Source organism: Bufo bufo, chromosome 9 (assembly GCF_905171765.1).
Source record: "Bufo bufo chromosome 9, aBufBuf1.1, whole genome shotgun sequence".
NCBI classification, from domain to species: Eukaryota; Metazoa; Chordata; class Amphibia; order Anura; family Bufonidae; genus Bufo; species Bufo bufo.
Genome location: NC_053397.1, coordinates 177,867,830 through 177,895,000, shown reverse-complemented (window position 1 = coordinate 177,895,000; position 27,171 = coordinate 177,867,830). Strand labels below are relative to the sequence as shown.

Here is a 27,171-nt window from a genome sequence, read left to right as displayed (position 1 = left end):
CTGAAGGACGGATCCGGCATTCCGGTATTTTGAATGCTGGATCCGGCACTAATACATTCCTATGGGGAAAAATGCCGGATCTGTCATTCACGCATGTCTTCAGTTTTTTTCGCCGGAGATAAAACCGTAGCATGCTACGGTTTTATCTTTTGCCTGATCAGTCAAAACGACAGAACTGAAGACATCCTGATTCATCCTGAACGGATTACTCTCCATTCAGAATGCATGGGGATAAAACTGATCAGTTCTTTTCCGGTACAGAGCCCCTAGGACGGAACTCTATGCCGGAAAAGAAAAACGCTAGTGTGAAAGGCTAAGGCTAATAACCTCACTTGTTCCAGATATTATTATTATATATTTTTTTATCTGGGACAAGTGAGGTTATTAGCCTAATTAGGCTTTAGTTTTGCTGAGCTGTGATAGGGAGATCATGGACACGCCCCCTGAGCTGTGATAGGGAGATCATGGACACGCCCCCTGAGCTGCAGCAGAAAAGACCCTCCCCTTGTGCTCCCCTTATAGTTCAAAAAATACAGTATGTTAAAAAAGATTTATTACCAGTTTAGACATTAATGACATATCTGCTAAAAATGTCTGATTAATGTGGAACCCACCTCTAGGTGTAGATTGAGGGTCTCAGACCTTACTGGTCAGGGGGCCACTGGACGCCCAATTCAGATGGAGAATTAATGAGAGGTGGCTGTGGATGTGTGCCGCTCTCTCTGTCACCTTATTTTGCTTATTACACTAAGCGTTGTGTCAGGTAATGCTAGCCGAGACATTGAAATTGTCAACTTTCTCAGAGTAAACCGCAGCTTCAATTAGTAGAAAGAGTAGAGTGAACACATAGTGTACTGTATGCAGATTGGGTGTTCGGAGCACTAAGGGCGGGGCATATTCCTTGGTGCACCTTTGTTCCTTCCCTCTGGTCACTAAGCCCCTCCCACCATTTGTAATTGACAGGGTCAGGCTTCTGGGAACTGCTCTCGCCTGGTCCTGTAATCTCATCTCTGAAATATTACTGAAGAGGATGATAGGGATTGTCTCAAGAGGAAAACCCTCTTTACATGGAGCCGCAGCAGTCAGATGTGAAGACAACATGTCATCGGTGCAGCGGAGTAAACTGAGAAAGGTGGAGACCAGGGACCCATCAGAGGGATATAGCAGAGCTACAAATCTTATGTGCGCTACAGAGCCTTTGTGTTCCTCTATAATTCCTATTATCACTGCCAATCAGCATAATAATGAATAAGATGAAATTTGCCCATATAAATTACTGCAAATTAAACAAGTCACCTATACACCTGGCAGTATCTTGTATAGAAACCCTCATTCTTCCATAATGGAAAATGTACACCCCCAACAATCACACAAACCATGGCCGGCTACTAAAACTGGGACCAATCCAAAATTGTCCAAATGAAGCCTTTCTAACATTTCCCACCTTAGAATAAATTGTAATTGTGGTGAATCCCTATGCAATCTCCACAGAAGACTCCTTCACCCAATTCCTCTTGTCCACAATGTCTTCTCCTCCCTGTACACCCAGAATTACCTCCAACAAGGCTTTATTATTCCTGACATTAGCAGCAAGTACAATTTATGGTTTATTTCTCCACCTGGTTCATGTGGATTTCCACACAAGTGCAGAGTTTCTGAAGAACTACGGACACCGCTGCCACCCCAGATATAAAGGTCCCATCCCCTCCCCCATCTCCTAATAATATAGCACTAGAAGACACCGCCATGAATGTCTCCATTCCTCTAGACACTGGACCACCACTCCTGATGCCCATATCACAGTGTAGATGGCAGAGCAGGTCCATGCACCACTGGCAGGCAGGTGCCACCTGAGGCTTCCATGACCTCTGACCTCATGCCACCTGCACACGACCAACTGCCGTTCATTTTCAACTGTCATCGGCAGCGACTGGACTGAACCCGACAGGAGAAGAGAGAATGGCGTCCACTGGACACAGAGAAGACGGCGAAGAGAGAGAAGATAAGAAGAGGAAGAGGGAGAAGAACAGCAAGAACTCCAAGGAGATGAAGAGGAAGAAGAGAGAAAAGAAGAGAGAAGATGAGAAGAGAAAGAGGGAAGAGGACAACGAGAGCGGATCCAAGGAGATGAAGAAGAGGAGAGGAGAGAAGGCCAGAGTATTGGAGGATGAGGAGCCAAGAGCCGGCAGCAGCCAGGACCCTGGAGCACCCAGCCCCTACCCCAAATTAAACATCACTCGCTTCACCATCCATCAGGTGCTGGGTAGGGGCGGCTTTGGTGTAGTAAGTTTTATTACTTCTTATTTCCTGCTATAGAGACAGAGATCCTAATTCTACATGATTTCCATCTTCTGTGCAGCTAGATGCAGTCTATTGTCTTCTGTTATCAGCCATTTCAGACTCCTAAGAGGCTAACTGTACATTTCTACATCGGGATAAGTGACAGGCATTCCAGAAAGTTCTCTGCTCCTATGTTCAGTCCTTTCTATCTCTAGTGCTGAGACCTCCAGTAACATTACCGCCCCTATCTACACTGTCCTTAGTTATTCCTATGTGATATGGTAAAAGAAAAATCCCCAGAACCTTCCCAAGAACAGACACCACAATATGTCCGCTCACTCATTTCTTCCACAGATGAAAGGCCTAGGGATCATTCACTGTGTGACCGACTATTAGGGAATTGCAGGGTCTCCTAGTACAATATAAGGGCCGTGGTCTGGACGCGGTCGCCCTTGTCAGGGTGGGAGCTCCATGGTTCAGATACTTAGGGCAGGATATCCAGTGCAGAGAGTAAAGCCTGTATTACACTGACCGATATTTCTGCCGATAATCGCTAATGAGCGTTTGTATGAACGCTCGTTAGCAATCATCTTGCAGTGTAATAATACAAGCGACCTCCTTGCTTCAAGTCATGGTAACCACGCCCCCTTCGCTGTGATTGACAGCGCTTATGCACGACAGTTCGGCTGGCTTTGCTGTCAGTCACAGTGAAGGGGCAGGGATGGGGGCGTGGTTACCATGACTTCAAGCCTGACTAGAGAAGCGAGACGGCAGGGGATTAAAGAACGTTTTTACAGCTTTTGCAGTCTTAACAGGGTAAGGATACCCCAATGTTTGGTGCAGTGAGGGTCTTCCATAAGACCCTTTCATTCTGTGTGTTCCAAAACTGAACAGGCGTTCTTACTGAAGGGCCTGCTATATGGAAATACATGATCTTATAGTTTGGTTCCTATCACATCATAGTCCTTTTAATCACTGGTAATGAGGATTAATGCTCAATGTTCTGTTTTCACCTCTTATGTGGTTATTGTGAAGATATTTTAAAAAAAAGAATTTGATTAAATGTGAAAATGTAGATAATAATGGTTCCCCCTTGTAGCTCTCTTGATGTGGTGTAACAGTAGGGTCCCATGATTGGTGACCCATATCTGTATGGACCTTATCGGGATTTTATTTTGTGATCCTCACTTTTGTGCAGCTGTAGGGTCTGGATGTTACCTGACTGACGACCACTTCCCTCATTCCTCTTTCTTAGGCCTATTGCACACGACCGTATGGCTTTTTCAGTGTTTTGCGGTCCGTTTTTCACAGATCCGTTGTTCCGTTTTTTGCTTCCGTTGTGTTTCCGTTTCTGTTCCATTTTTCCGTTCCGTTTTTCCGTATGGCATATACAGTATACAGTAATTACATAGATAAAATTGGACTGGGCATAACATTTTCAATAGATGGTTCAGCAAAGAACGGAACGGAAACGGAAGACATACGGATGCATTTCCGTATGTGTTCCGTTTTTTTTTGCGGACCCATTGACTTGAATGGAGCCACGGAACGTGATTTGCGGGCAATAATAGGACATGTTCTATGTTAAAACGGAACGGAATAACGGAAATACGGAAACGGAATGCATATGGAGTACATTCAGTTTTTTTTGCGGAACCATTGAAATGAATGGTTGCGTATACGGACCGTATAAGGAACGCAAAAAACGGCCAGTAAACAGGGAAAAAAAACGGCCGTGTGCAAGAGGCCTAAGGCTACTTTCACACTAGCGTTTTAGCTTTCTGTTTCTGAGATCCGTCATGGGCTCTCGCAAGCGGTCCAAAAACGGATCAGTTTTGCCCTAATGCATTCTGAATGGAAAAGGATCCGCTCAGATTGCATCAGTTTGCCTCCGTTCAGTCACCATTCCGCTCTGGAGGCGGACACCAAAACACTACCTTTAGCGTTTTTCTGTCCGCCATGTGCTGCGGAGCAAGACGGATCCGTCCTGACACACAATGTAAGTCAATGGGGATGGATCCGTTTTCTCTGACACAATAGAAAACTGATCTGTTCCCTATTGACTTTCAATGGTGTTCATGACGGATCTGTCATAGCCATAGAAGACATAATACAACCGGATCCGTTCATGACGGATGCATGCGGTTGTATTATGGATCTGCAAAAAACACTAATGTGAAAGTAGCCTTAGCTGAATAGCCAGAAACCCCTGGAGATAAATCCCCCATGTAATAAATGTAGAAGAATTCCCCTGTGACCACTTCCATTTGTCCTCTTCAGGTGGTCCTGGCATCAGTCCCCCGCCGGAACACCTACACGGCCATTAAGATTATCAACAAAAGAGGGGACAATGCAGCAATTTTAATGAGAGAGCGGCGGATACTCCTGGTGGCCCGAGACTGCCCGTTCCTGTGCCACCTCTATGCCGCACATCAGACACAGGAGCGGGCCTATTTCGTCACCGAGTATCTGTCGGGCGGCAGCCTGGAGGATTTAATCGATCTGTGCGGCTACTTGAACATCAACAACGTAAGGTGAGTAAATGACCGATCAGGAGACAGAGAGGAAAATACTGAAAAGAAAGTGACTGAAGGGTGGAAAATAAAAGGAGACATGACAGGTCAGACTGAGACGAAGGCAGAGAATGGAGGGAAAACAGGCTGTCATAAACAGCGCCTCCGCTCTGCTGGTGGTGACAGATAATAAGGTAGTAACATAATGTTAGGGAATTGCTAGAGAAGGATTTCATGTCATTGACACTACACCCTGTCCTCTCCGTCAGATTCTACACAGCAGAGATTGTGTGTGGCCTCCAGTTCCTCCATGGACACAACATCGTCCACCGGTAAGAAGAACTTCCCCACATCTCCCTGTAATGGTGGAAGTGATGCACCCAGCTTTCCTAGAGTCCTGATGTCCCATGTATTCTGTGTCAGTGCCTCACTGGACAGATTCACCATTCTCTTTTCTTTATCTGTCCCCTTATTTCAGAGACATAAAGCCAGATAACATCATGCTGGACAAGGATGGACACATCCGCATCATTGACCTGGGTCTGGCCCAAGACGGCGTCACCTCCTCCAATAAGACCAGTGGAGTGACGGGCACAGATGTGTATATGGCCCCGGAGGTGATTGCCGGATTGGAGTATTACACAGCAGTTGACTGGTGGAGCCTGGGTATTGTAGTGTCCAGGATGTCCTCAGGATGCTCCCCATTTTACTATGGCTCCATCAGTGAAGAGGTGTGCAAATCCATCACCACAGCCAAGGCAGACATCCCATCTTGGCTGGACGCTGATGTACAACACCTTTTGAAAAAACTGCTGCGTAAAAACCCAGAGAGGCGGCTGGGTGTGTATAAGAACATCAGAGACCATCCATTCTTTAACACCATTGTCTGGGAGGACCTGGAGGAGAGGAGAGCACAGCCACCATGTGTACCATTCAGGGCAGCTCTGGAGAACCAACATCTGCAGTGGCCGGAGGATACCACACCCCTTCACCCCGTGGCCGGATTCTCCTACATGTCACCAAGCTTGGCCCGGTAAGATCCCCCTCCTCTACTGATGATGTTTTCAGTCTCACCTCTGTGGTCATCATCATTGTTCCTCTGGACCTGTCACCTGTCCAATCACTGTGTCTCTGCTTCTTCTTAGGATGGTGAAAAGGTCCAAACTGTGAGGGGATCCACGACCATCTGGTGAGCTCCCCCTGCACATATCTGTACATACCTATATACACTGGACACCTACCATCATAGCCATGCATTTCACATACATTGGAGAGTTTATAAAGAACAGTTCTTCAAAAATAATATTAGTCTCCGAGTCATCCTCTCCTGAGTTATAGCTGTTTTTAGAAAATCTAATGGACATTTGCAAAAGTCCTAGTATGGACTCATACTAAGGGCTCATTCAGACGGCGATAGTTTTTTGCAGAAGACGGATACCGGCTGTGTGCGTTCCGCAGTTTGCGATCCCCACATGGCCGGCACAATCATAGAAATTACTATTCTTCTCCGTGATTGCAGACAAGAATAGAATTCGCTCTATCTTTTTTTTTTCTGCGGGGCTGCGGAACGGATCTATGGATGCTGAGAGCACACGGTGTGCTGTCCGTATCTTTTGCGGTCCTATTGAAATTAATGGGTCCGCACCTGTTCATCAAAATTGCGGAGCGGATGTGGACCCATTCACACGGTCGTCTGAATGATACTTAAAGATGTATTTTGGTGGATCTGCAGAATTTTACATTTTAATATATCAGGTAGAAATCTGATCAGGATAAGTCATGTTACTGTAGGTCACTTTTCTACATCCACAATAGATAAAACTAACAGCGCTCTGTTATGTCTTGCAGGATCGGCCCGCGCCTCCTGCCCAGAGCTTTGTGCCTCCTGCCCCACGTCTCTGCTGCTGTAGAAGACCTCGGCTTGCCTGCAACATCCTCTTTTTACCATCTTATTGCTGCTCATTTTCCATCATGTTGTTGCCCCGGACCTTGACTCGGCATCCTCCAATATCTCGCCGGCATCAGACATCACCACCTCCTCCTGAAGACCCTCTACACCCCAGGAGCGGCCTGTGCTTGATCCCATCTGGCATCCGGTGAGTTCAGGAGAAATAGCCGCATATTGTAGTCCTGGGGCAGATAGCAGAGATCTTACCAGAGCGGCTGTTATCCCTGAACTCACCAACTTCTAACAACATCTATGTACAGGCCTGGTAAGTAATGCCTCATTCACATGTCAGTGTTTTGGTCAGTGATTTCCATCAGCGATTGTGAGCCAAAACCAGGCGTGAAGCCTCCACAGACATAAGGTATAAGGGAAAGATCTGCACCTGTTCTGTGTTTAGAGCCGCACCTGGTTTGGCTCAAAATCACTGATGGAAATCACTGACCGAACACTGACATGTGAGAATGAGGCTTAACATGCATCACACACATCACACTACACACATATAGATAGATATAAGTATAGAGACATAGATATAAGTATAGAGACATAGATACACATATAGACACACTGACATACAGACACATAGGACTAATAGATATAGATATCGGCTCCGATCCTGGGACTTGTTCTGATCGCCATATTTGGGGTCGGGAAGGAATTTTTCCCCCTTGAGGACAATTGGCTCATTCCTCAAGGAGGTTTTTGCCTTCCCCAGGATCATCTCAGCCTTAAATAGGTTTAGTATTATAGATCTTCACTACACATATTTATCTTAATTTAAAAATAAAAAAAATATATCAAATAAAATAGGTATATTAGATTAGAAAAATATAAATAAAAAACAAAAAATTATTTATACTAAGCAGGTTAGGTAGTGACTTTTGATCCTGGGACTTGTTCTGATCGCCATATTTGGGGTCGGGAAGGAATTTTTCCCCCTTAAAAAGAGGATAATTGGCTCATTCCTCAAGGGGGTTTTCGCCTTCCTCTGGATCAACAGTCTACACATAGGTTTAGCTTAATACACTTTACATTTCACACATAAATTGATAGTAAAAATATATATTAAATAGACATAAAAATTTATTTAAACAATAAAAAAATAAAAAAACATAGGTTTAGCTTTAGTTTCATACAATGTAGGACATACAAATATTAGATCATTAAAAATATAAAAAATATTAAAAAATGTTTTTTTATACTAGGTAGGTTAGGTCGTGACTTTTGATCTTGGGATTTTTTCTGATCGCCATATTTGGGGTCGGGAAGGAATTTTTCCCCCTTAAAAAGAGGATAATTGGCTCATTCCTCAAGGGGGTTTTCGCCTTCCTCTGGATCAACAGTCTACAAATAGGTTTAGTTTCATACATTTTCCATTTCACACATAAATATATAGTAAATAGAATTAAAAATAAATTTATAAAATAAAACTTTATATTAATATCATATGTATAGGAATCAGATAGGATAGATAACGGCTTTGATCCTGGGATTCATTCTGATCGCCATATTTGGGGTCGGGAAGGAATTTTTGCCCCTTGAGGACAATTGGCTCTTTCCTCTTATGGGGTTTTCGCCTTCCTCAGGATCAACTCAGCCCTAAAATTCCCCTCATAAAAATCCCCCCTCCTATAAGTAGAAATAAATTGTTATTTTCGCCCCCTCCCTTACATCTTGTGTCCGTGTCTTTATTTCCATTGTGTAGTGTTCTGATAAATGTGGTAATCTGTCAGCAGAATACAGGCTGCTGTTTACCGCAGGATATAGTCTGCATTTTCTGAAGCACAGGCTCCCAGAACGTATCCTGTGTCTGCGGATGTGCTGACGAGTAATCCTCTGGAAATCTGACCGTTCCATCTCTTTCCAGACGCTAAAGGGAGAAATTACTATTAGGCATGATATGGCGGCAGTATAGGGTCACCTGAGGATTTCTAAATTCTTATAGGTTATTATATCAGACTGGTTATTAATATCAGACTGGTTTGGGGTCTGAGACTTCGCACCCCACCAATCAGCTGTTGGGGAGTAGCTGAGTGAACGGGAGCAGCACTGCAGTAACCAGGTCCATACACTACACAGTGGACGGAGATGTGTAGTTCCTCCGCCGAAGCTACTCCCCAACAGCTGGTAAGCAGAGGTGTGGGGTGTCGGACCCCCGCCAATCTGATATTGGTGATACATCCTAAAGGGCTCTTTACATGGGCCGAGAGTATTATAGATAATCGCGTTATAGGAACGGTAGGATTGTTCCTTCCCGATAATCTGCTGCTCTGTCGTTCCATGTAAAGGGGTCTTAAGGATTGTCTATAAATATCAAAATCTTGGAGAATCCCTTTAAGTTTCAAATTGGGTCAGAGGGGTAAAAGTGGATGAAAAACATAAATAAAGCGATTCTCTCCTCCATTGATCCCCCTGGCGCTGTCCAGGTCCCTGCTGCTCTCTACTTCCAGCTCCCATCTTTATATGCAAGAACTGCCTGCACTCAATCAATCACCGGCTGAGGCGGGACATGGATTTCGGAACATTTCCTGCATGTCGCGACAGGAGCTGGAAGTAGAAAGCAGGGCGGATCCAAGCAGCATTAAAATGGCAGCTGCGGGGGCTCGGTGGAGGTATATATATATATATTTTTTATGTTTTTAAGCCACTCTGACCCACTGCCAACTATTTTGGTTTCGCTGGAAAACCCCTTTAATGGTGCCAGCTTCACAATAGAGCCCATAATGCAAGAACAGAAGAGCCGATAATGCCAGCTTCAAACCAGAGGATCAGCCTCTTCTCAGGTCTCCAGGGCAAGCGGCCAGCGTTAGACATGTAAGCAGGCAGTCAGCGACATTAGAGATCGGCCCAGGAGGAAAGGTCTGTGCAACAGGACAGCAATGAGCAGAAGACGTCACACTGAATGCTGCTGGACCTGCTCACCTGTGACCGGCCACCCGCCCACCATCCACCAGTCATGGCATTGGAGCTACAAAGCCTCATTTGTAAGTGAAGGCTTCATATAATAGGACATGATATGGACATCTGGTTCTGGTATCTGTAATGTCACATCATTTTATATACACAGTCCCAGTTAGTTTTCCCTTCCCCCTCTCTTATGATCTCAGTAAATATATAATATGGGCCTGGGAACCTGTATAAGGCCCCTTTCACACGAGCGTGACGTGAACACATAGCACCCGCACTGAATCCAGACCATTCATTTCAATGGGTCTGTGTACATCAGCGTTTTTTTTTTTCACACATCAGTTCTGCGTTGTGTGGAAAATGCAGCATGTTCTATATTCTGCGTTTTTCACGCAGCCCTGGCCCCAAAGGCCCCTTTCACACGGGCGAGTATTCCAGCGCGGATGCGATGCGTGAGGTGAACGCATTGCACCCGCACTGAATACCGACCCATTCATTTCTATGGGGCTGTTCACATGAGCTGTGATTTTCACGCATCACTTGTGCGTTGCGTGAAAATCGCAGCATGCTCTATATTCAGAGTTTTTCACGCAACGCAGGCCCCATAGAAGTGAATGGGGTTGCCTGAAAATCGCAAGCATCCGCAACAAGTGCGGATGCGGTGCGATTTTCACGCATGGTTGCTAGGTGACAGTCTATTCACTGTATTATTTTCCCTTATAACATGGTTATAAGGTAAAATAATAGCATTCTGAATACAGAATGCTTAGTAGGTGATCAATTGAGGGTTAAAAAAATAAATAAAAATTAACTCACCTTCTCCTCTTGTTCACGTAGTTCCCGGTCTGTTCTTTACTTCTTAAAAGATGAACTATCGGCTAGGACCTGTGGTGACGTCAGATCACATGCTCCAATCACATGGTCCATCACCACGGTGATGGACCATGTGATTGGAGCATGTGATCTGACATCACCAAAGGTCCTTTAGCCCACAGCTCATCATTAAAGAAGTAAAGAAGAGACCGGGAACTACGCGAACAAGAGGAGAAGGTGAGTTAATTTTTTTATTTTTTTTTAACCCTCAATTGATGACCTACTAAGCATTCTGTATTCAGAATGCTATTATTTTCCCTTATAACCATGTTATAAGGGAAAATAATAACATCTACAGAACACCTAACCCAAGCCCGAACTTGGATGCCATCCCCAGATCCTCCACCCCATAACAGTGCCATCCCCAGATCCCCCATTAAAAGTGCCATCCCCAGATCCCCCATTAACAGTGCCATCCCCAGATCCCCCATTAACAGTGCCATCCCCAGATCCCCCATTAACAGTGCCATCCCCAGATCCCCCATTAACAGTGCCATCCCCAGATCCCCCATTAACAGTGCTATCCCCATCTGGGGGGTTTCTTTGCTGGGCTGGACTTTTATAGCCCCCCCCCTGTTCTCTAAAGGGGCGGTTTTAGGGGGCGGTCCTAGGGGTGGGTAGGGGGGTGGTCTTAGGGGCGGGTAGGGGGCAGTCCTAGGGTTGGGTAGGGGCATGGCCAGGGGAGGGGGGGGGGGGTGTTCCACCACCTTTTCTCTGAGAAAAAAAGCCCTGTCTGTAACACTGAGGATACTGGATTTCTGTGTAACATCAGCTGGTCCATTGCAAGTATGACCTGTCCTGAACTGTTTGCATTTTAATTCTTCAATAAAGAAACCTGTTAGGCTGGTGGTCTGAGTCCACCGCTGTTCTGCTGTCCCGCGCAGGTGCGGGCGTTGCTCCGCACTCCCTTTGTGTATTGGGTCTAGTACTCTGGGAACTTCCTTTCAGCACTGCCAGAGTAAATCCTTCCCTTTTGCTCCCTGTCCAGCTAATGACTAAGGAGCTGATCAGCCTCCCTATTTAGCTGGGCTTTGGATCCACCCTCTTGCCCGAGCTTTGAGGTTTTCTAGTCTCTAGTAACCAGTGAAGGTGTAATCTTTTATATGACTACCTCTGCACTGTACTTTGACTGTTTACAAACCAGGGCAGACAGAACAGGGATCAAGCTGAGGTTAGGTGGCGTAGCCTATCTAACCTAAACGTTTCTTTTTGTCTGCCGGTTTCTGAAAGTTTTTACGCTTTTTATTTAATGCTCTGATTTCAATGCTTCATCATGGGCTATAAAAGGGACAGACTGAGCAGAAACATCAGCTAAAAACCTGCATAGCTGATTTTAATATGGGAATGGATACTATAACCTCCTCTCTAGGGGTTTTATTTCTCAGATGGTTTTCCAATTTATTTAACTATAAGTACACAGTTCATCATGCCATGTCTTGACATGGATATCCAAGAAATGGCTTGAATATGTGGGCAGGGAGTCTGGGCCTTACAGCCTGTTTTAGACTCTGGGCAAACAAGACAGATTTGTAGCAGATTTTTTCCATCAAGCCTCTACACTGAACATCAGTAACAAAATACAATTCAACACATGCATCTGGGGAGTACCACCTAAAAAAGACAACATGCAATGAAAGTGCCTTCAGATTTCCCCCAACTACAGGATAAATAGCAATCCATAGTACATAGATGGCTCTTGCCTTAATATGCATGTGGGACTTGTTGGATAAAACATAAATAAGCTACAACCACATGATGGTGAATGGTACTGTTTATTGGTGGTAGATGTCCTTTTCTGTCCCTCTGTACCACTAGTGGATGGTGTGAGCTCCACTGAGGGCAAAGTCTAACAAGTCGCCATTTTCTTGTTGATGTTATGATCCATTGGCACGCAGGAAAGGAAAAACCCCCTGTGGAGGAAACCTCTAGGGAACCATGGCCTAAGGACCACCCTTCCCTTTGGGCACAAGAGGCAACTTGTCGACTAGAAGTGCTGGCGGTCAAGTCATTGATTCTTGGAAGAATCTTCATCGACTCCATAGCTTCTTGGCTGCATGCTAGACTGCAGGTCACAGCCCTCAGGTTACTTCTAGTGGCAGCTGGAAATGAAGCTGAGGAACAAGGACTGGTGTGGCACAGTACCGATGAGTAGTCAGGAGAGCAGATAGAGGTCAGAGTTTGGAATCTGAGGCTCATACAAGGACAGCAAGTGTTGGTTGGTTTTTCTGCTGTTTATGATGTCAGCAAGAGGCTCTGCTGGAACATGATGTTTTTCAGCCACTGATCTACTGGGGACATCTGTATACAGAGTGGAGCTCTTTACTTCCAGTTTTTCATCTTCCTCCAGATCCTGCGGATGGTCTCTCTCACAAATCTGCCAAACGTTCTACCAAGAAAAAATTAAAACAGGTTGGAAATGAAATGAAATAGCCTTGCAAAATGGTAACCACCTTCAAGTTTGCTCTGTCCACCCATGAGCAGACTATAAGCCAGTGAATGGAATCCACACTGCACAGATTCACAGGGAATCTCCAATAATCCCCATCTGTATTCCCCTCTCAGCTACAATGACTCACCTGCGTGGTCGTATGAAAGGTTCTTTAATTGGCTTTACGACCTGCCAGTTCTCATTGGCAAATGTGAATCCACAGAACAGTTGTTGATCTCTTTCAGCCATTGGTGACTTTTTGGCTTCGTTGGAGGACAGGATGTCATCGATTTTTGTCAATGTCATCACTGGTGGCTATGGAGAGAACATACCAAAAGTGGTGTTGATAAAGAAGGAAAACAATGGAACTGTACTACTAGCCACATCTTCTCTGGATCATTTACTTACTGGTCCTAGTTGGAATGGTGGACGAGCTCCTGCTCCCTCTATATCTGTCCAGTTGATTTCCATGAAAAACGGATGTTCCCTGATGTTATCTACTGCTACCTGGCGACTCTCTGGTGACTTGTTTAAGAGCTGGAAAAATGTAGAATAAAGACATTCATTCCATCACACGTTGCAATGCTATCCCTGATTTTCAATGTCCTCATTTTCATAATATTTAGCCGCTGTATTACTGTTATGTGTCTTTCTACTCACCCCCACTATAAGGTCTCTAGCTTGGGGGTTGAGCCCTTTTGGGTAGGTGGGAACATCATTGATCAGTGACTTTTCGATTGTTTCAGGAAGTATACCGGCATTGAATGGATATTTGCCAGTAGCCATCTCATATATCATCACACCAGCTGAGAACCAGTCCACTGCCGTGTTGTAGGGCTTCCGTAGAAGAATCTGTGAAAACATCCAGCAGACAATAAGAGTTAGAACATTGTCCAGGCCAGCAGAAGTCATGCAGCTGTCCAGCCCTGTAGAAAGAAACAGCTCAGTAGCATGTGCAGTCGATGATTCCTCACCTCAGGAGCCATGTATCTAAGAGTTCCGGCATATTCTGAGATCTTCTTATCCCCAAAGATGTTCATCACGGCAAGACCAAAATCGGCGATCTTCAAGTGACCGGCGCTGTTCATTAAGATATTGGCTGGTTTTATGTCCCTGTGTATGATGCCTCTGGTGTGGAGAAACTGCAGCCCACAGATGATCTCAGCTGCCATAAATCTGATGGCAAAAAGAAAAAATATCAACATTTCACCCATTAAACTACCAGACTAATAATGACACAAAGCTGCATGTTCCTGACAGCAATCGTCAGTTTTATCTAATATATCCATGTTCTGTCTTACCTGGTGACTGGAATGGTGAATAGGGCGTTGGCTCTCATGAGGCCACTTAGATCTCCTCCGCTAAGAAACTCCATGATGAAGAAGGCATAGTCCTATGATAAAAGACAGAAAATATGATCCAGGTTTCTAAAATATTATAGTAAAGGTCCTGCAGCCTCCTCAGTTGGGATCGGGTATAGCTAACCCACTGATCAAGCCTCGATAATGGTTTAGACTCTTACCTTGGTCTGGAAGGTGGCATAAGCATGGGTAAACAATGGACTCTTCCCAGTCACCTCCAGGACCTGTCGCTCAATCAGGACAGTGTCTTTAAAGTCCTGAAGCAGGACCCTCTTCTTCACCAGCTTCACTGCCAGTTGTTGTTGGCAGGCGGGATGTGTGGCCAGCATGACCTGTAGGAGACAGAGCATTAGAACTGGAAGAAAGGCCTGTCCTGCCATGAGACCTGATGAAAAGACATGAAGCGTTGACATCCCTAGAGTGATATTACTGCGACACACATGACACACATGAGGAAGAAGTCCCAAGAATTCCTAATACTCACTTTACCATAACCACCCTCTCCAAGGATTTTATGGAAGGTGAAGCTTTCCAGTCCAGTCACAAGGATGGGGGCGTCTGCTGGAATTGCCCCTGGTGGAGACAGGAGAGATACCGTAAGATTTAATATTTCTATATTTTTGCCATTACAATACAATGTAACTACATTAGGGGGTAGCAAAGAAGGGAATTCATAATCTTGGTCATAATTAGGGTTCTCCAAAAGTGGAGAATCCCATGAATTCGTACATTAGGGGGTAATGGCTCTAGGAAACTTAGATCTGCACTCACCTGACAGCTGTTCCATGTCAGTATTGTAGGACATGCTGGGTCTGTCATCAGCTTTTTCCCCCATCTCTTCTCCCCTCTTCCTCTTTCTCTGGATACTCTCTTGTATAGGGCTTCCAGGTCTTTTTGAAGCCTTGATCATTTTTTCTTTGCCGCCATCATTTGCCCTCTCCGGTGTTACTATTCTCCTCCTCTTATTTGGCGGCTGAACTCTCCTCTTTCTCTTCCTCTTCCTTTTCTTTGGAAGATTCCTGGAAGTCTCCATATTCAGCCCCTAGATGTTATGTTAGGCTGAGGAAGGTCCTGTCTGCCTTCAGCACGTTCCGGGGTGACACTTGGAACGGTTTGGCTAACAGTCCTTCTTTTCTGGTCTTGTATTTGAAAAATTTGCCAAGCACTAGCAAAAGTCGCCTTCACCAGTCAAACGATGAAGAAATATGGCTGCCGTTCAGGTTGCAGAGTTCTAAACCTAACTGTTGCATGATGTCACAAAGGGCCCTGTGACATCACCATATTCTAAAGGTCACATGACATGACAGAGGGACCTGTGGCATCATCAGCCAGGCTGACAGGCCTGCAATTATCAGCAGCTACAAAGTTCCATGCTTTTCTGCTATTTACCTATTCTCTCTATCATTTTAATCCCATTGGAAACAATATATCACCAAAGTAAAAACTTTCCTTACTACAGTTACCTTAACAATGCAACACAAGACAATTCAAGTGTAGTCACGCTTCTTGTCAGGGGCAATGACACATTGTATCCTTTAGAATGCCTCGTAGCCATCCATTAGTTCTTATGTCGTTTACGCAGACTGCGATATTGATGGCCTATCCGACTTCTATGCAAAAGTGCTGGGCACTCCAGCTGGACCACCGGGTGGCTTTATTTACCCAGGAACAGCACCATACATACGGTTGTGGCTGTGTGTGGTACTGCAGATCAGTCCCATGCACTTGAAAGAGATTGAGCTCTGTGAGCTACAGTATGTTACGCAACCAGAACCGAATTGAAGGTGCTGTTCCTGGGTAAACAATGAAGGGGACACAGGGTCCCCTCTTTCAGTTGATTGGATCGGACAGATCGAATTTGAAATCTGCTGCATGTCAGTTTATGCTGCAGTTTTCCCCAGTGGATTTCACCCTTTGAAATGGAGAGGGAAAAGTCCTCTGGCTTTTCCATGGCAAAAGCGCACATCGTATATGTGGCTTTTGTTGCTCGTTTTGTTGCATTTTTTTAGGCAGAACTGCCTGCTCCAATTTCTGGCAGGTGTGGATGTGAACGTACAATAAAAGCAAAGTGGATGAGATTTAATCAAATCCACACGCTGCAAAAAAGATTTCCACCCAGAAGAGAACATAAGGTTCTCTGCAGATTTCATCCATATAGGATGATATCCGTGGTAAATACGTAGCAAAAGCTATCTGAAGTCCATGAGACCCTGCCTCTGCAGTGTCCCACTCACGTGACCGTGGGCACCGCAAACGTGCTTTTATCATGTATTAATGTCATGTGATATGCCTGTATTTTGTATTTTATCTCCTGTCATATTCTCCATGTCACAATGTGATCCTATATGCAAATATCCTTTACACAGGCCTAGTCAGGGTGCACTACACTTGTTTCTCCACAAGATGGAGCAGTGTCAGTGTGTATATATAGCTTAGCTCAGACTTAAGTTAGGCAGTTAAGTTGTTGGCTGGTTGAGGTCAATCCAAACCAGTTCAGATGAGCTCAGGTCAATCCAAGTGAGAGTTCAGTTGAAAGCAGTTCTTTCATGAGCCTTCAAGAAAGAAACAGCCATGTAGCTGAATATCTGGAGGGAGGCATATTCCTAGCCTCTCTACTCTGTCCCTGTCGGCTCCACAGCCCAGGGCTAAGGCCTGCAATCATTCTACCTAGAGGTGAGCAATCCACTCCTATAGATCGCACTTCCAGGGTGACCAATCTCTAAACTGCATGCAGCCGAGTATTTAAGGAATTATCACGTTTATGCAAGACAAAGGATTAGCAAGATAGTCGTTACCTGAGGACTTATTAGGCACCTTTGTAGTAGGTGTAGGAGACAGCATGAAGCATCCACACCTCCAGTTCAATTCCTGAGGACAGTTAGGCCAACTGTCAGAACAACATTGGAATAGAAGTTTCAGGATTCAGAAAAGCACCTTTAACCACCTCAGCCCCCCTAGCTTAAACACCCTTAATGACCAGGCCACTTTTTACACTTCTGACCTACACTACTTTCACCGTTTATTGCTCGGTCATGCAACTTACCACCCAAATGAATTTTACCTCCTTTTCTTCTCACTAATAGAGCTTTCATTTGCTGGTATTTCATTGCTGCTGACATTTTTACTTTTTTTGTTATTAATCGAAATTTAACGATATTTTTGCAGTTGTAAAATTTTGCAAAAAAAACGACATCCATATATAAATTTTTCTCTAAATTTATTGTTCTACATGTCTTTGATAAAAAAAAAATGTTTGGGTAAAAAAAAAATGGTTTGGGTAAAAGTTATAGCGTTTACAAACTATGGTACAGAAATGTGAATTTCCACTTTTTGAAGCAGCTCTGACTTTCTGAGCACCTGTCATGTTTCCTGAGGTTCTACAATGCCCAGACAGTACAAACACCCCACAAATGACCCCATTTCGGAAATTAGACACCCTAAGCTATTCGCTGATGGGCATAGTGAGTTCATAGAACTTTTTATTTTTTGTCACAAGTTAGTGGAAAATTATGATTTTTTTTTTTTTTTCTTACAAAGTCTCATATTCCACTAACTTGTGACAAAAAATAAAAACTTCTATGAACTCACTATGCCCATCAGCAAATACCTTGGGGTGTCTTCTTTCCAAAATGGGGTCACTTGTGGGGTAGTTATACTGCCCTGGCATTCTAGGGGCCCAAATGTGTGGTAAGGAGTTTGAAATCAAAATGTGTAAAAAATGACCGGTGAAATCCGAAAGGTGCTCTTTAGAATGTGGGCCCCTTTGCCCACCTAGGCTGCAAAAAAGTGTCACACATCTGGTATCGCCGTACTCAGGAGAAGTTGGGGAATGTGTTTTGGGGTGTCATTTTACATATACCCATGCTGGGTGAGATAAATATCTTGGTCAAATGCCAACTTTGTATAAAAAAATGGGAAAAGTTGTCTTTTGCCAAGATATTTCTCTCACCCAGCATGGGTATATGTAAAATGACACCCCAAAACACATTCAGTTGATGCAGTTCCTTATATCAATGTTCCACAAGCAGGCTTACATTCAATAATATGGCAGGTAATAATCTTGCAAGATACTTGGAGGGTATACAATTAATGCTTCACAGCCCCGGCTGCACTATCTCCACAGCTATTCTGGCTGGCTGTATCCCAAGGCTCGGATGCCTAAATGCTGGCTTTAATCCTTGGTAAATAATCTTCCTCCCGTATTGACCCTTGCTTCTATTTTATAGTACTTCTGCCCATCAGCTTACTTGTCTGAGCTGGTTGTATTGCCTTTGCTTTGCTGGAGGATAACTGCAGGTTTCTCCCAGAAGGTAAGCTCTTCTTCTGGGGTAATCTTCTGAGCTAAGCTTAGACTCAGGAACTTCAGGCTGACTAGGTTACACTTCTAGCCACCTGTACTGAACTAACTCTCCCCTGTCTGGGCCTACCTATATATACTTAGGACTCTCTAACTCCCTCTAATGTCTAGGAGGCTAAACTACACCCTAACAGGCCTGACACCCAGATAACACAGGGAAATGCATAATTAAACATCACAGTAACGCAAAAGACTTGTTAACCCTTGTGGAGTGCCCACCTTTACCTAGTGGGACACTACACAAGTAATGTCGCTGTCACCAGTGGCCAAAGAATTGCACTGAATTTCACAGATATTATTATCAGGTTGCACAAATTATTATATTGTTTCCAGATATAACAATAGTCCTTAAAAGGACGTTTGGGTCTCTAACAAGTTTTTTCACTAAAATATTACTATTTCACTCCCTACACTATCTGTCCCTTCTTCAGCACAGCTCTCCCTGATGAAGACTGAGCCAAACACGTGCCATTGGTGCTATATAGCACCCAATCACGCGTTCTGGCCAGCCAATCACTGTAATGCCAGTAGCCAACATTGCTACGGCACTACAGTGAGTGCCAATACCTCTGCGCACTTTTATTGGCTGCGAGTAAAATTTGTGTTCGGCAGAGCATGCTCGCCGAACACTAGTTAGTATGTTATTACCATATCCTGCACAATGTGTATTCATTTCAATGCAACTTTTATGTTATCATGCAATATGCCTGGTTCACCAGCAGATGGCGGCACCTCTGGCAGAGCTATGTTAGCTGGAATGGAACCTTTCTTCCATCTCAGCCCTCCTTCTATACAGGAAGGAGTTCAATGTTAGTGAAGGTCAGAGTAGCTTACCCTCTGTAAGGGGAAAAAGCAAGCCTTCATCCCTGTTGGACGGGCCTTGCCAGAACCAGCCAGAGTACCTTCAACTCTGCTGGAACCAGAGAAAAGAAGTAAAGAACTTCAGAAGCCAGGAAGAAAGGTTCCCTGGATAAAGATAAAGAGAGAGCGAAATAAAGATAAAGACAAAAGGTACAGATCAAGATACAGAGTCAGACCACAGAAAGTTAAGTTGCAGCCTACAGCAGAAAAGGAAAAGTTCCTATTTAATCCAGTCAGCATAACAGAGCTGAGAGAGTACAGATGTAGCAGGGCTGAGAGTGTTTTCCTGCCAAAATCTGCTGATGACCAAGATAAAGCTTGAAGATTGTTTCTGATGCAAGTTTACTCAAGTAAAGCTGTTGTTCAACATTATACCAAGTCTGGACTCCATTTCTTTCATCATACCTTCACCTACTAATCCTTTTAGTTGCTCGGCTGCGGGCGACTACGCGCGAGGTTCCAGGATATTCAGGTAGGAGCACCGTGACACATGCTACAACACCAAGGGACATTAGGCCACCGTTACACAACTCTGGCATTCCTACCCTGGGTATCACCATATCTACTAAAAGGGGGACTCCATCCTTCGTTGCTGAAATGCAACTGGCGTCACGAAAAACCCTTTCCCTTTAAGGAACCCCCCAGTAGTGAGCCCTTATTTGGCGTCTATGAACAGGATACGGACATTACCCATCTGTGTGCCCTTGACATATCTAGCCTATTTGATTACCAAAATTGCCTTTAAAAATGATTTTGATACGTTTATTGCAGAGTGACTGGCGAAAAACACTGCGCGCTGGCGCTCGAGGAGTTAAATCGCCATTTTTGTGTGTCATGGTGCAACTCTAGCCCAGCCCACCGGGAGCGATGTTACTGTGAAAGGGAGGAAAGGGAAGCTCCACCCCTATAGCTCCTCCTCCTTCACCAGTTCGAGTTAGAGAAAGAGAAGGCAACATGGTGGTGCCCAAACCGAACTGGGGAGAAGTGCTGTGCGGCAATGACCTGCCGGAACTACGCGATACTATGAAGGAGATTAAAGTGTCGCAGCTCGCACAGAGACCTGAGGAGGGGTCCGGAGCACTCCCCGTGACGGCTGGCACGGCGGAGGTGGCAGGAGATCCCACTCCGCCACCCAGAGTAAGCGAGCCGCCCAGAAGAAGTGAACCGCTGGTCCCAGTGTCCACACCGGAGCACTGGCAGGAGGACCCAGCTTCAGTAGGGAAAATCGGATACCTGCAAGAGACTGCAGGGGGAGCATTTAAGGGAACATCCCCAAACAGAGCCCCTTATACAGGGTCTGCCCGCGCCCCCAACACCTCTTCCTCAACCAGCATTTGTGGCTAACACCTATCAGCTACCTTGGCAAATGGAGGCATTGAGAGAATTAAACAAGTGTAGAGACGGGCGGCACAGCTGCGCGAACTCAGACCCTTTCAAACAACAAGCAGAGTATAGCAAAATCCACTGGTTCTCCTGTTCATATACACTGACGGTGGTGCACAGCTGAGAAGATAGGTGTATATGAAAAATAACAACAAAGAAAGTAGTCAGCGGCACTCACCAGTGCACTGTATCAAATCGATGCTTTATTTTACCAAAAACATGGCATGGGGCAGACAGACAACTGCACGCACCAAACAGTGGCGGCCGTTTCGCGCTACATGCGCTTCATCTGGCTGTGTGTCAGCGCGTCCATTTGCGCTGCCCCTTTAAAGGTATTAGCGCTACGCGTTGCTATAACAACGGGCAACAACAATGTGCCTACCTAAAGGGTCAGTAAAAACATTTCATAACATATAGAGACTAGGGATGAGCGAACCCGAACTGTATAGTTCGGGTTCGTACCGAATTTTGGGGTGTCCGTGTCACGGACCCGAACCCGAACATTTTCGTAAAAGTCCGGGTTCGGTGTTCGGCGCTTTTTTGGCGCTTTTTGAAAGGCTGCAAAGCAGCCAATCAACAAGCATCATACTACTTGCCCCAAGAGGCCATCACAGCCATGCCTACTATTGGCATGGCTGTGATTGGCCAGTGCAGCATGTGACCCAGCCTCTATATAAGCTTGAGTCAGGTAGCGCTGCACGTCACTCTGCTGATACAAGCGTAGGGAGAGGTTGCAGCTGCGACGTTAGGGCGAGATTAGGCAGTGATTAACTCCTCCAAAAGACTTCATTCAGTGATCGATCTACAGCTGTGGATCATTGAAGTGCTGATATTCAATTGCTCACTTTTTTTAGGCTGCCCAGAGCGTTTTTATATCACTTTTTTCTGGGGTGATCGGCGGCCATTTTGTGGCTTGTGGTGCGCCAGCACAAGCTGCCACCAAGTACATTTAACCATCAATAGTGTGGTTATTTTTTGGACATATACTACATCAGGGGCAAGTTGAGCCTGTCACCCAGCGCCTAAAAAATAGGCCTCACATTTATATTCAACCAAATCTGTACTGTTTTAGCTGGTCAAGTTATTGTTTGTGACCGTGAAAGCACAGTTTTTGTTCTGGGTTGAAAAACAATTCCCAAATTTGCAATTCTCAAAATTAGTGGTTTCTGCTGTATCAGGCCTACTTTAAATCTATCCCTAAAAGGGTATATTAGATTCAAGGTGCTGATAGGGTCATTCTGAAAAACTTAACACACACGCTACAGTGCAGATCCAAGTCTAATTCTGTGATTAAACGTATACCTGTCACCCAGCGCCTAAAAAATAGGCCTTACATTTATATTCAACCAAATCTGTACTGTTTTAGCTGGTCAAGTTATTGTTTGTGACCGTGAAAGCACAGTTTTTGTTCTGGGTTGAAAAACAATTCCCAAATTTGCAATTCTCAAAATTAGTGGTTTCTGCTGTATCAGGCCTACTTTTAATCTATCCCTAAAAGGCTATATTAGATTCAAGGTGCTGATAGGGTCATTCTGAAAAACTTAACACACACGCTACAGTGCAGATCCAAGTCTAATTCTGTGATTAAACGTATACCTGTCACCCAGCGCCTAAAAAATAGGCCTCACATTTATATTCAGCTAAATCTGTCATTACTGGTGTGCCTGTATTAGTGTAATACGACCTAAATAGATAGCCAGACAGTGTTAGGTGTCTGTAAAAAAAGGCCTGAATTGGAATTCAATACATTGGCCCGAATAATATTTTTCTTATTGTGGTGAACGGTAACAATGAGGAAAACATCTAGTAAGGGACGCGGACGTGGACATGGTCGTGGTGGTGTTAGTGGACCCTCTGGTGCTGGGAGAGGACGTGGCCGTTCTGCCACAGCCACACGTCCTAGTGTACCAACTACCTCAGGTCCCAGTAGCCGCCAGAATTTACAGCCATATTTGGTGGGGCCCAATGCTGTTCTAAGGAGGGTAAGGCCTGAGCAGGTACAGGCATTAGTCAATTGGGTGGCCGACAGTGCATCCAGCACGTTCACATTATCTCCCACCCAGTCTTCTGCAGAAAGCGCACAGATGGCGCATGAAAACCAAGCCCATCAGTCTGTCACATCACCCCCATGCATATCAGGGAAACTGTCTGAGCCTCAAGTTATGCAGCAGTCTCTTATGCTGTTTGAAGACTCTGCTGGCAGGGTTTCCCAAGGGCATCCACCTAGCCCTTCCCCAGGGGTGGAAGAGATAGAATGCACTAACGCACAACCACTTATGTTTCCTGATGATGAGGACATGGGAATACCACCTCAGCACGTCTCTGATGATGACGAAACACAGGTGCCAACTGCTGCGTCTTTCTGCAGTGTGCAGACTGAACAGGAGGTCAGGGATCAAGACTGGGTGGAAGACAATGCAGGGGACGATGAGGTCCTAGACCCCACATGGAATGAAGGTCGTGCCACTGACTTTCACAGTTCAGAGGAAGAGGCAGTGGTGAGACCGATCCAACAGCGTAGCAAAAGAGGGAGCAGTGGGCAAAATCTGAACACCCGCCGCCAAGAGACTCCGCCTGCTACTGACCGCCGCCATCTGGGACCGAGCACCCCAAAGGCAGCTTCAAGGAGTTCCCTGGCATGGCACTTCTTCAAACAATGTGCTGACGACAAGACCCGAGTGGTTTGCACGCTGTGCCATCAGAGCCTGAAGCGAGGCATTAACATTCTGAACCTTAGCACAACCTGCATGACCAGGCACCTGCATGCAAAGCATGAACTGCAGTGGAGTAAACACCTTAAAAACAAGGAAGTCACTCAGGCTCCCCCTGCTACCTCTTCTGCTGCTGCTGCCGCCTCGGCCTCTTCTGCTGCTGCCGCCGCCTCGGCCTCTTCCTCCGCCTCTGGAGGGACGTTGGCACTTGCCACCCAGCAAACATGGGATGTACCACCAACACCACCACCTGCGTCACCAAGCATCTCAACCATGTCACACGGCAGCGTTCAGCTCTCCATCTCACAAACATTTGAGAGAAAGCGTAAATTCCCACCTAGCCACCCTCGATCCCTGGCCCTGAATGCCAGCATTTCTAAACTACTGGCCTATGAAATGCTGTCATTTTGGCTGGTGGACACAGACAGCTTCGATTGCTGTCCCACAGTATGTTGTTCCCAGCCGGCACTACTTCTCCAAGAGAGCCGTGCCTTCCCTGCACAACCAAGTATCCGATAAAATCAAGTGTGCACTGCGCAACGCCATCTGTGGCAAGGTTCACCTAACCACAGATACGTGGACCAGTAAGCACGGCCAGGGACGCTATATCTCCCTAACTGCACACTGGGTAAATGTAGTGGCGGCTGGGCCCCAGGCGGAGAGCTGTTTGGCGCACGTCCTTCCGCCGCCAAGGATCGCAGGGCAACATTCTTTGCCTCCTGTCTCCTCCTCCTCCTACTCAGCTTCCTCCTCCTCTTCTTCCACCTGCTCATCCAGTCAGCCACACACCTTCACCACCAACTTCAGCACAGCCCGGGGTAAACATCAGCAGGCCGTTCTGAAACTCATATGTTTGGGGGACAGGCCCCACACCGCACAGGAGTTGTGGCGGGGTATAGAACAACAGACCGACGAGTGGTTGCTGCCGGTGAGCCTCAAGCCTGGCCTGGTGGTGTGCGATAATGGGCGAAATCTCGTTGCAGCTCTGGGACTAGCCGGTTTGACGCACATCCCTTGCCTGACGCATGTGCTGAATTTGGTGGTGCAGAAGTTCATTCACAACTACCCCGACATGTCAGAGCTGCTGCATAAAGTGCGGGCCATCTGTTCGCGCTTCCGGCGTTCACACCCTGCCGCTGCTCGCCTGTCTGCGCTACAGCGTAACTTCGGCCTGCCCGCTCACCGCCTCATATGCGACGTGCCCACCAGGTGGAACTGCGGTACGCCAGACCTGCAGGGTAATGCGATTGTGAGGTCACGGTTAATGGCAAGCGAGGGTTACTCACAGTTCTATAAGGAAACCCTGGGCAGGCATACAGCAGTGAAGGAGAGGCTGGCACAGGAGTCCTCTGGGGCACACTCTGTATTTAGGGACCAGGCCTGGTGATAGATGAGGTGCCCGGGATGTTGCAGGTGTTTTATGTGCCTGGGGCAAGGTCCCTTTAAGGTACGTAACGCCAGTGCCTGTAACGGTGGCACACCGATGGATGGTCTTAATAAGCGAGGAACACAGATGGTATGGTGAACCAAACTTTGCTTTACTGTAATCAATTCCACTTTATACAGTAAGATGACAACTCAGTTCCACATATCAAGTACACTTCGCAAGCAGGGTTTCACAATTATGGCAGGTATACTGTTTCCTGGCAAGATACACAGAGGGTAAACATCCACACGCGCAGAATCAGGCTGTACAGACTCCTCGGAGATAGTGTACACTGTTCCTTAGAACTCCTGTCTGGCTTTGATCCCAAGGCCCGGATACCTTATTGTAGGCTTTTATCCTTGGTAAATAATCCTCCTCAGGTACTCATGCAGCGTACTCAAGTTAGGTTTAGAAATGTTCCTGGGTGTTGTAGTGCAATAGACACTAACCTGAGACGGCTGACTCTCTGCAAGGGCAGGTGATGATGAGAAATGTTTGTGACGCCAGTGCCAATTAAACGTGGCACGCCGTTTGCTGATAGCAGGAATAACTGAGGAACCACGTGATGTTAAAACAGAATTCAAACTTTAGTAGTCATCATTTAGGGACATTGACGGAAGCGCAGTTCCTTTGAAGACAGTTGATTTTCAATACAGTTGATGCAGGCAATATATATATATATAGCAAGGTGACTTTAGAGTGTTAAACACAGGACTTGCAGTACAGGCAGCTTGCACAATATTCCTGACTGATCCTGGAACATAGAAACTCTTCTCCAAGGTCCAATGCCCTAGCTCTGGCGTATATCCTTGGTTTTATCTCTATCAAGTACCACCTCTGTTGTCTTGAGTACCTCTTGCTTTTCTTGACTTGCCTCTGTCTCTCTCTCAGTTTCCTCAGGCTCTAGAAACTTCAGCACTCCTGCTTCTGCGTATATGAATTCAGGAGGGGAACCTTCTCCTTGGATCTGGAACCCGGTTACAGGGACTGCATTACCCTCTCCTAGTCTGCAGGCTTCAGGCCTGGACTTGACTCTGAAATTGTCTAATCTCTGGTTAGACTAGACTATCAACCTTAGACTGCCTTTCCCTTCCCTGACTGGGCCTTATATAAACTAGGGCTCCCTAGCTCCCTCTTGTGACTAAGAGCTGGAATAACACCCCTAGCAGGCCTGCACATGCAAATTTCACAGTAACAGGGAAGTACATAGCATTACATTATGAAGATGACTCATACCAACCTCCCCATAAATAAGGGGAAACGACAACACAACAAGTGACCCTTCCGTAGTGACGGGCATTACAGTCCCCGTACACTACATACCCCGCTGCTTTAAGCTGAGTACGACCTCGTACTCCATCAGGGCCCGCCCAACTGGAATTTTCACCTGAAATAGAAAAAGAGACATGCAGGCATACATATATGTAATTCATCTGCATTTACATTCATATCAGGTCCAATTGGCAAAGGTGAAGGGTGGTGACAAGGGGCGTCGTTCTCTTCTCTCAGGATAGTGAATGGAACTGGGGCGCTGACCTGGCACAGCGTGACATTAATACCAGGATAGTCCATATGTGCAAATTGTCCTTAATAGAACAGCAAGAAACGGTAAAACAGTATAAAAGTTCTTGGAGGCTCAAAGAACAAATATGAGTCCGTACCCAGGTTACTTTCCTATAAATCACAGAGGCTCTCATGCGGTGGAGTCCATCTCTGGGCACATTTCCTTTAAAAAAGAGTAAGAATCTCAGAGGCTCAGGTTCTTTTGAGTCTATCTCCGGGCACGGTTCCTTAATATCAAGTTGCACAATATAAAACAAGTGCTGTAATACCCCTGATCAACCTGAAAAGGGGGTTAAGGGTAAAAGGTGCAACAAAGGAACAGGCAAAACTTGGCGTGGGATAGCAAAAGCAGGCAGGAGGTCCTGGAAACAAACTTGGCTTCGTTGACTTTAATACTTCAGTGGTTAACACCTACCACTGAGCCGTGGATAAACTGGCAGCAGCAACAAACGACCAAGAAACAGAGACTTCTGTCCTGGAAGGGTTAAGCTTTCAACATCATTCTTTAGCAAAATAAATCAAAGGCCTAGCAGGCTGATTCACAGTGGCATGTCATAATC

The 27,171-nt window shown here is 45.7% G+C and overlaps 2 protein-coding genes across 2 annotated transcripts; one reads left to right on the top strand and one right to left on the bottom strand.

Annotated features, from left to right (window-relative positions):
* Positions 1-1,959: 1,959 nt before the first annotated feature.
* On the top strand, positions 1,960-6,848 carry LOC120979839 (protein kinase C theta type-like). Its single transcript, XM_040408795.1, has 6 exons — positions 1,960-2,283; positions 4,561-4,814; positions 5,063-5,125; positions 5,272-5,826; positions 5,939-5,982; positions 6,642-6,848. Exons 1-5 carry the CDS (start codon positions 1,960-1,962, stop codon positions 5,961-5,963), a joined length of 1,221 nt encoding a protein of 406 aa, XP_040264729.1. The 3' UTR covers positions 5,964-5,982; positions 6,642-6,848.
* A 6,497-nt stretch (positions 6,849-13,345) lies between these two features.
* Positions 13,346-14,515, bottom strand: LOC120979838 (protein kinase C theta type-like). Its single transcript, XM_040408793.1, has 5 exons — positions 14,472-14,515; positions 14,251-14,342; positions 13,924-14,125; positions 13,610-13,801; positions 13,346-13,486 (listed from the first exon to the last, which is right to left on the bottom strand). Exons 2-5 carry the CDS (start codon positions 14,322-14,324, stop codon positions 13,346-13,348), a joined length of 609 nt encoding a protein of 202 aa, XP_040264727.1. The 5' UTR covers positions 14,325-14,342; positions 14,472-14,515.
* Positions 14,516-27,171: the final 12,656 nt, after the last annotated feature.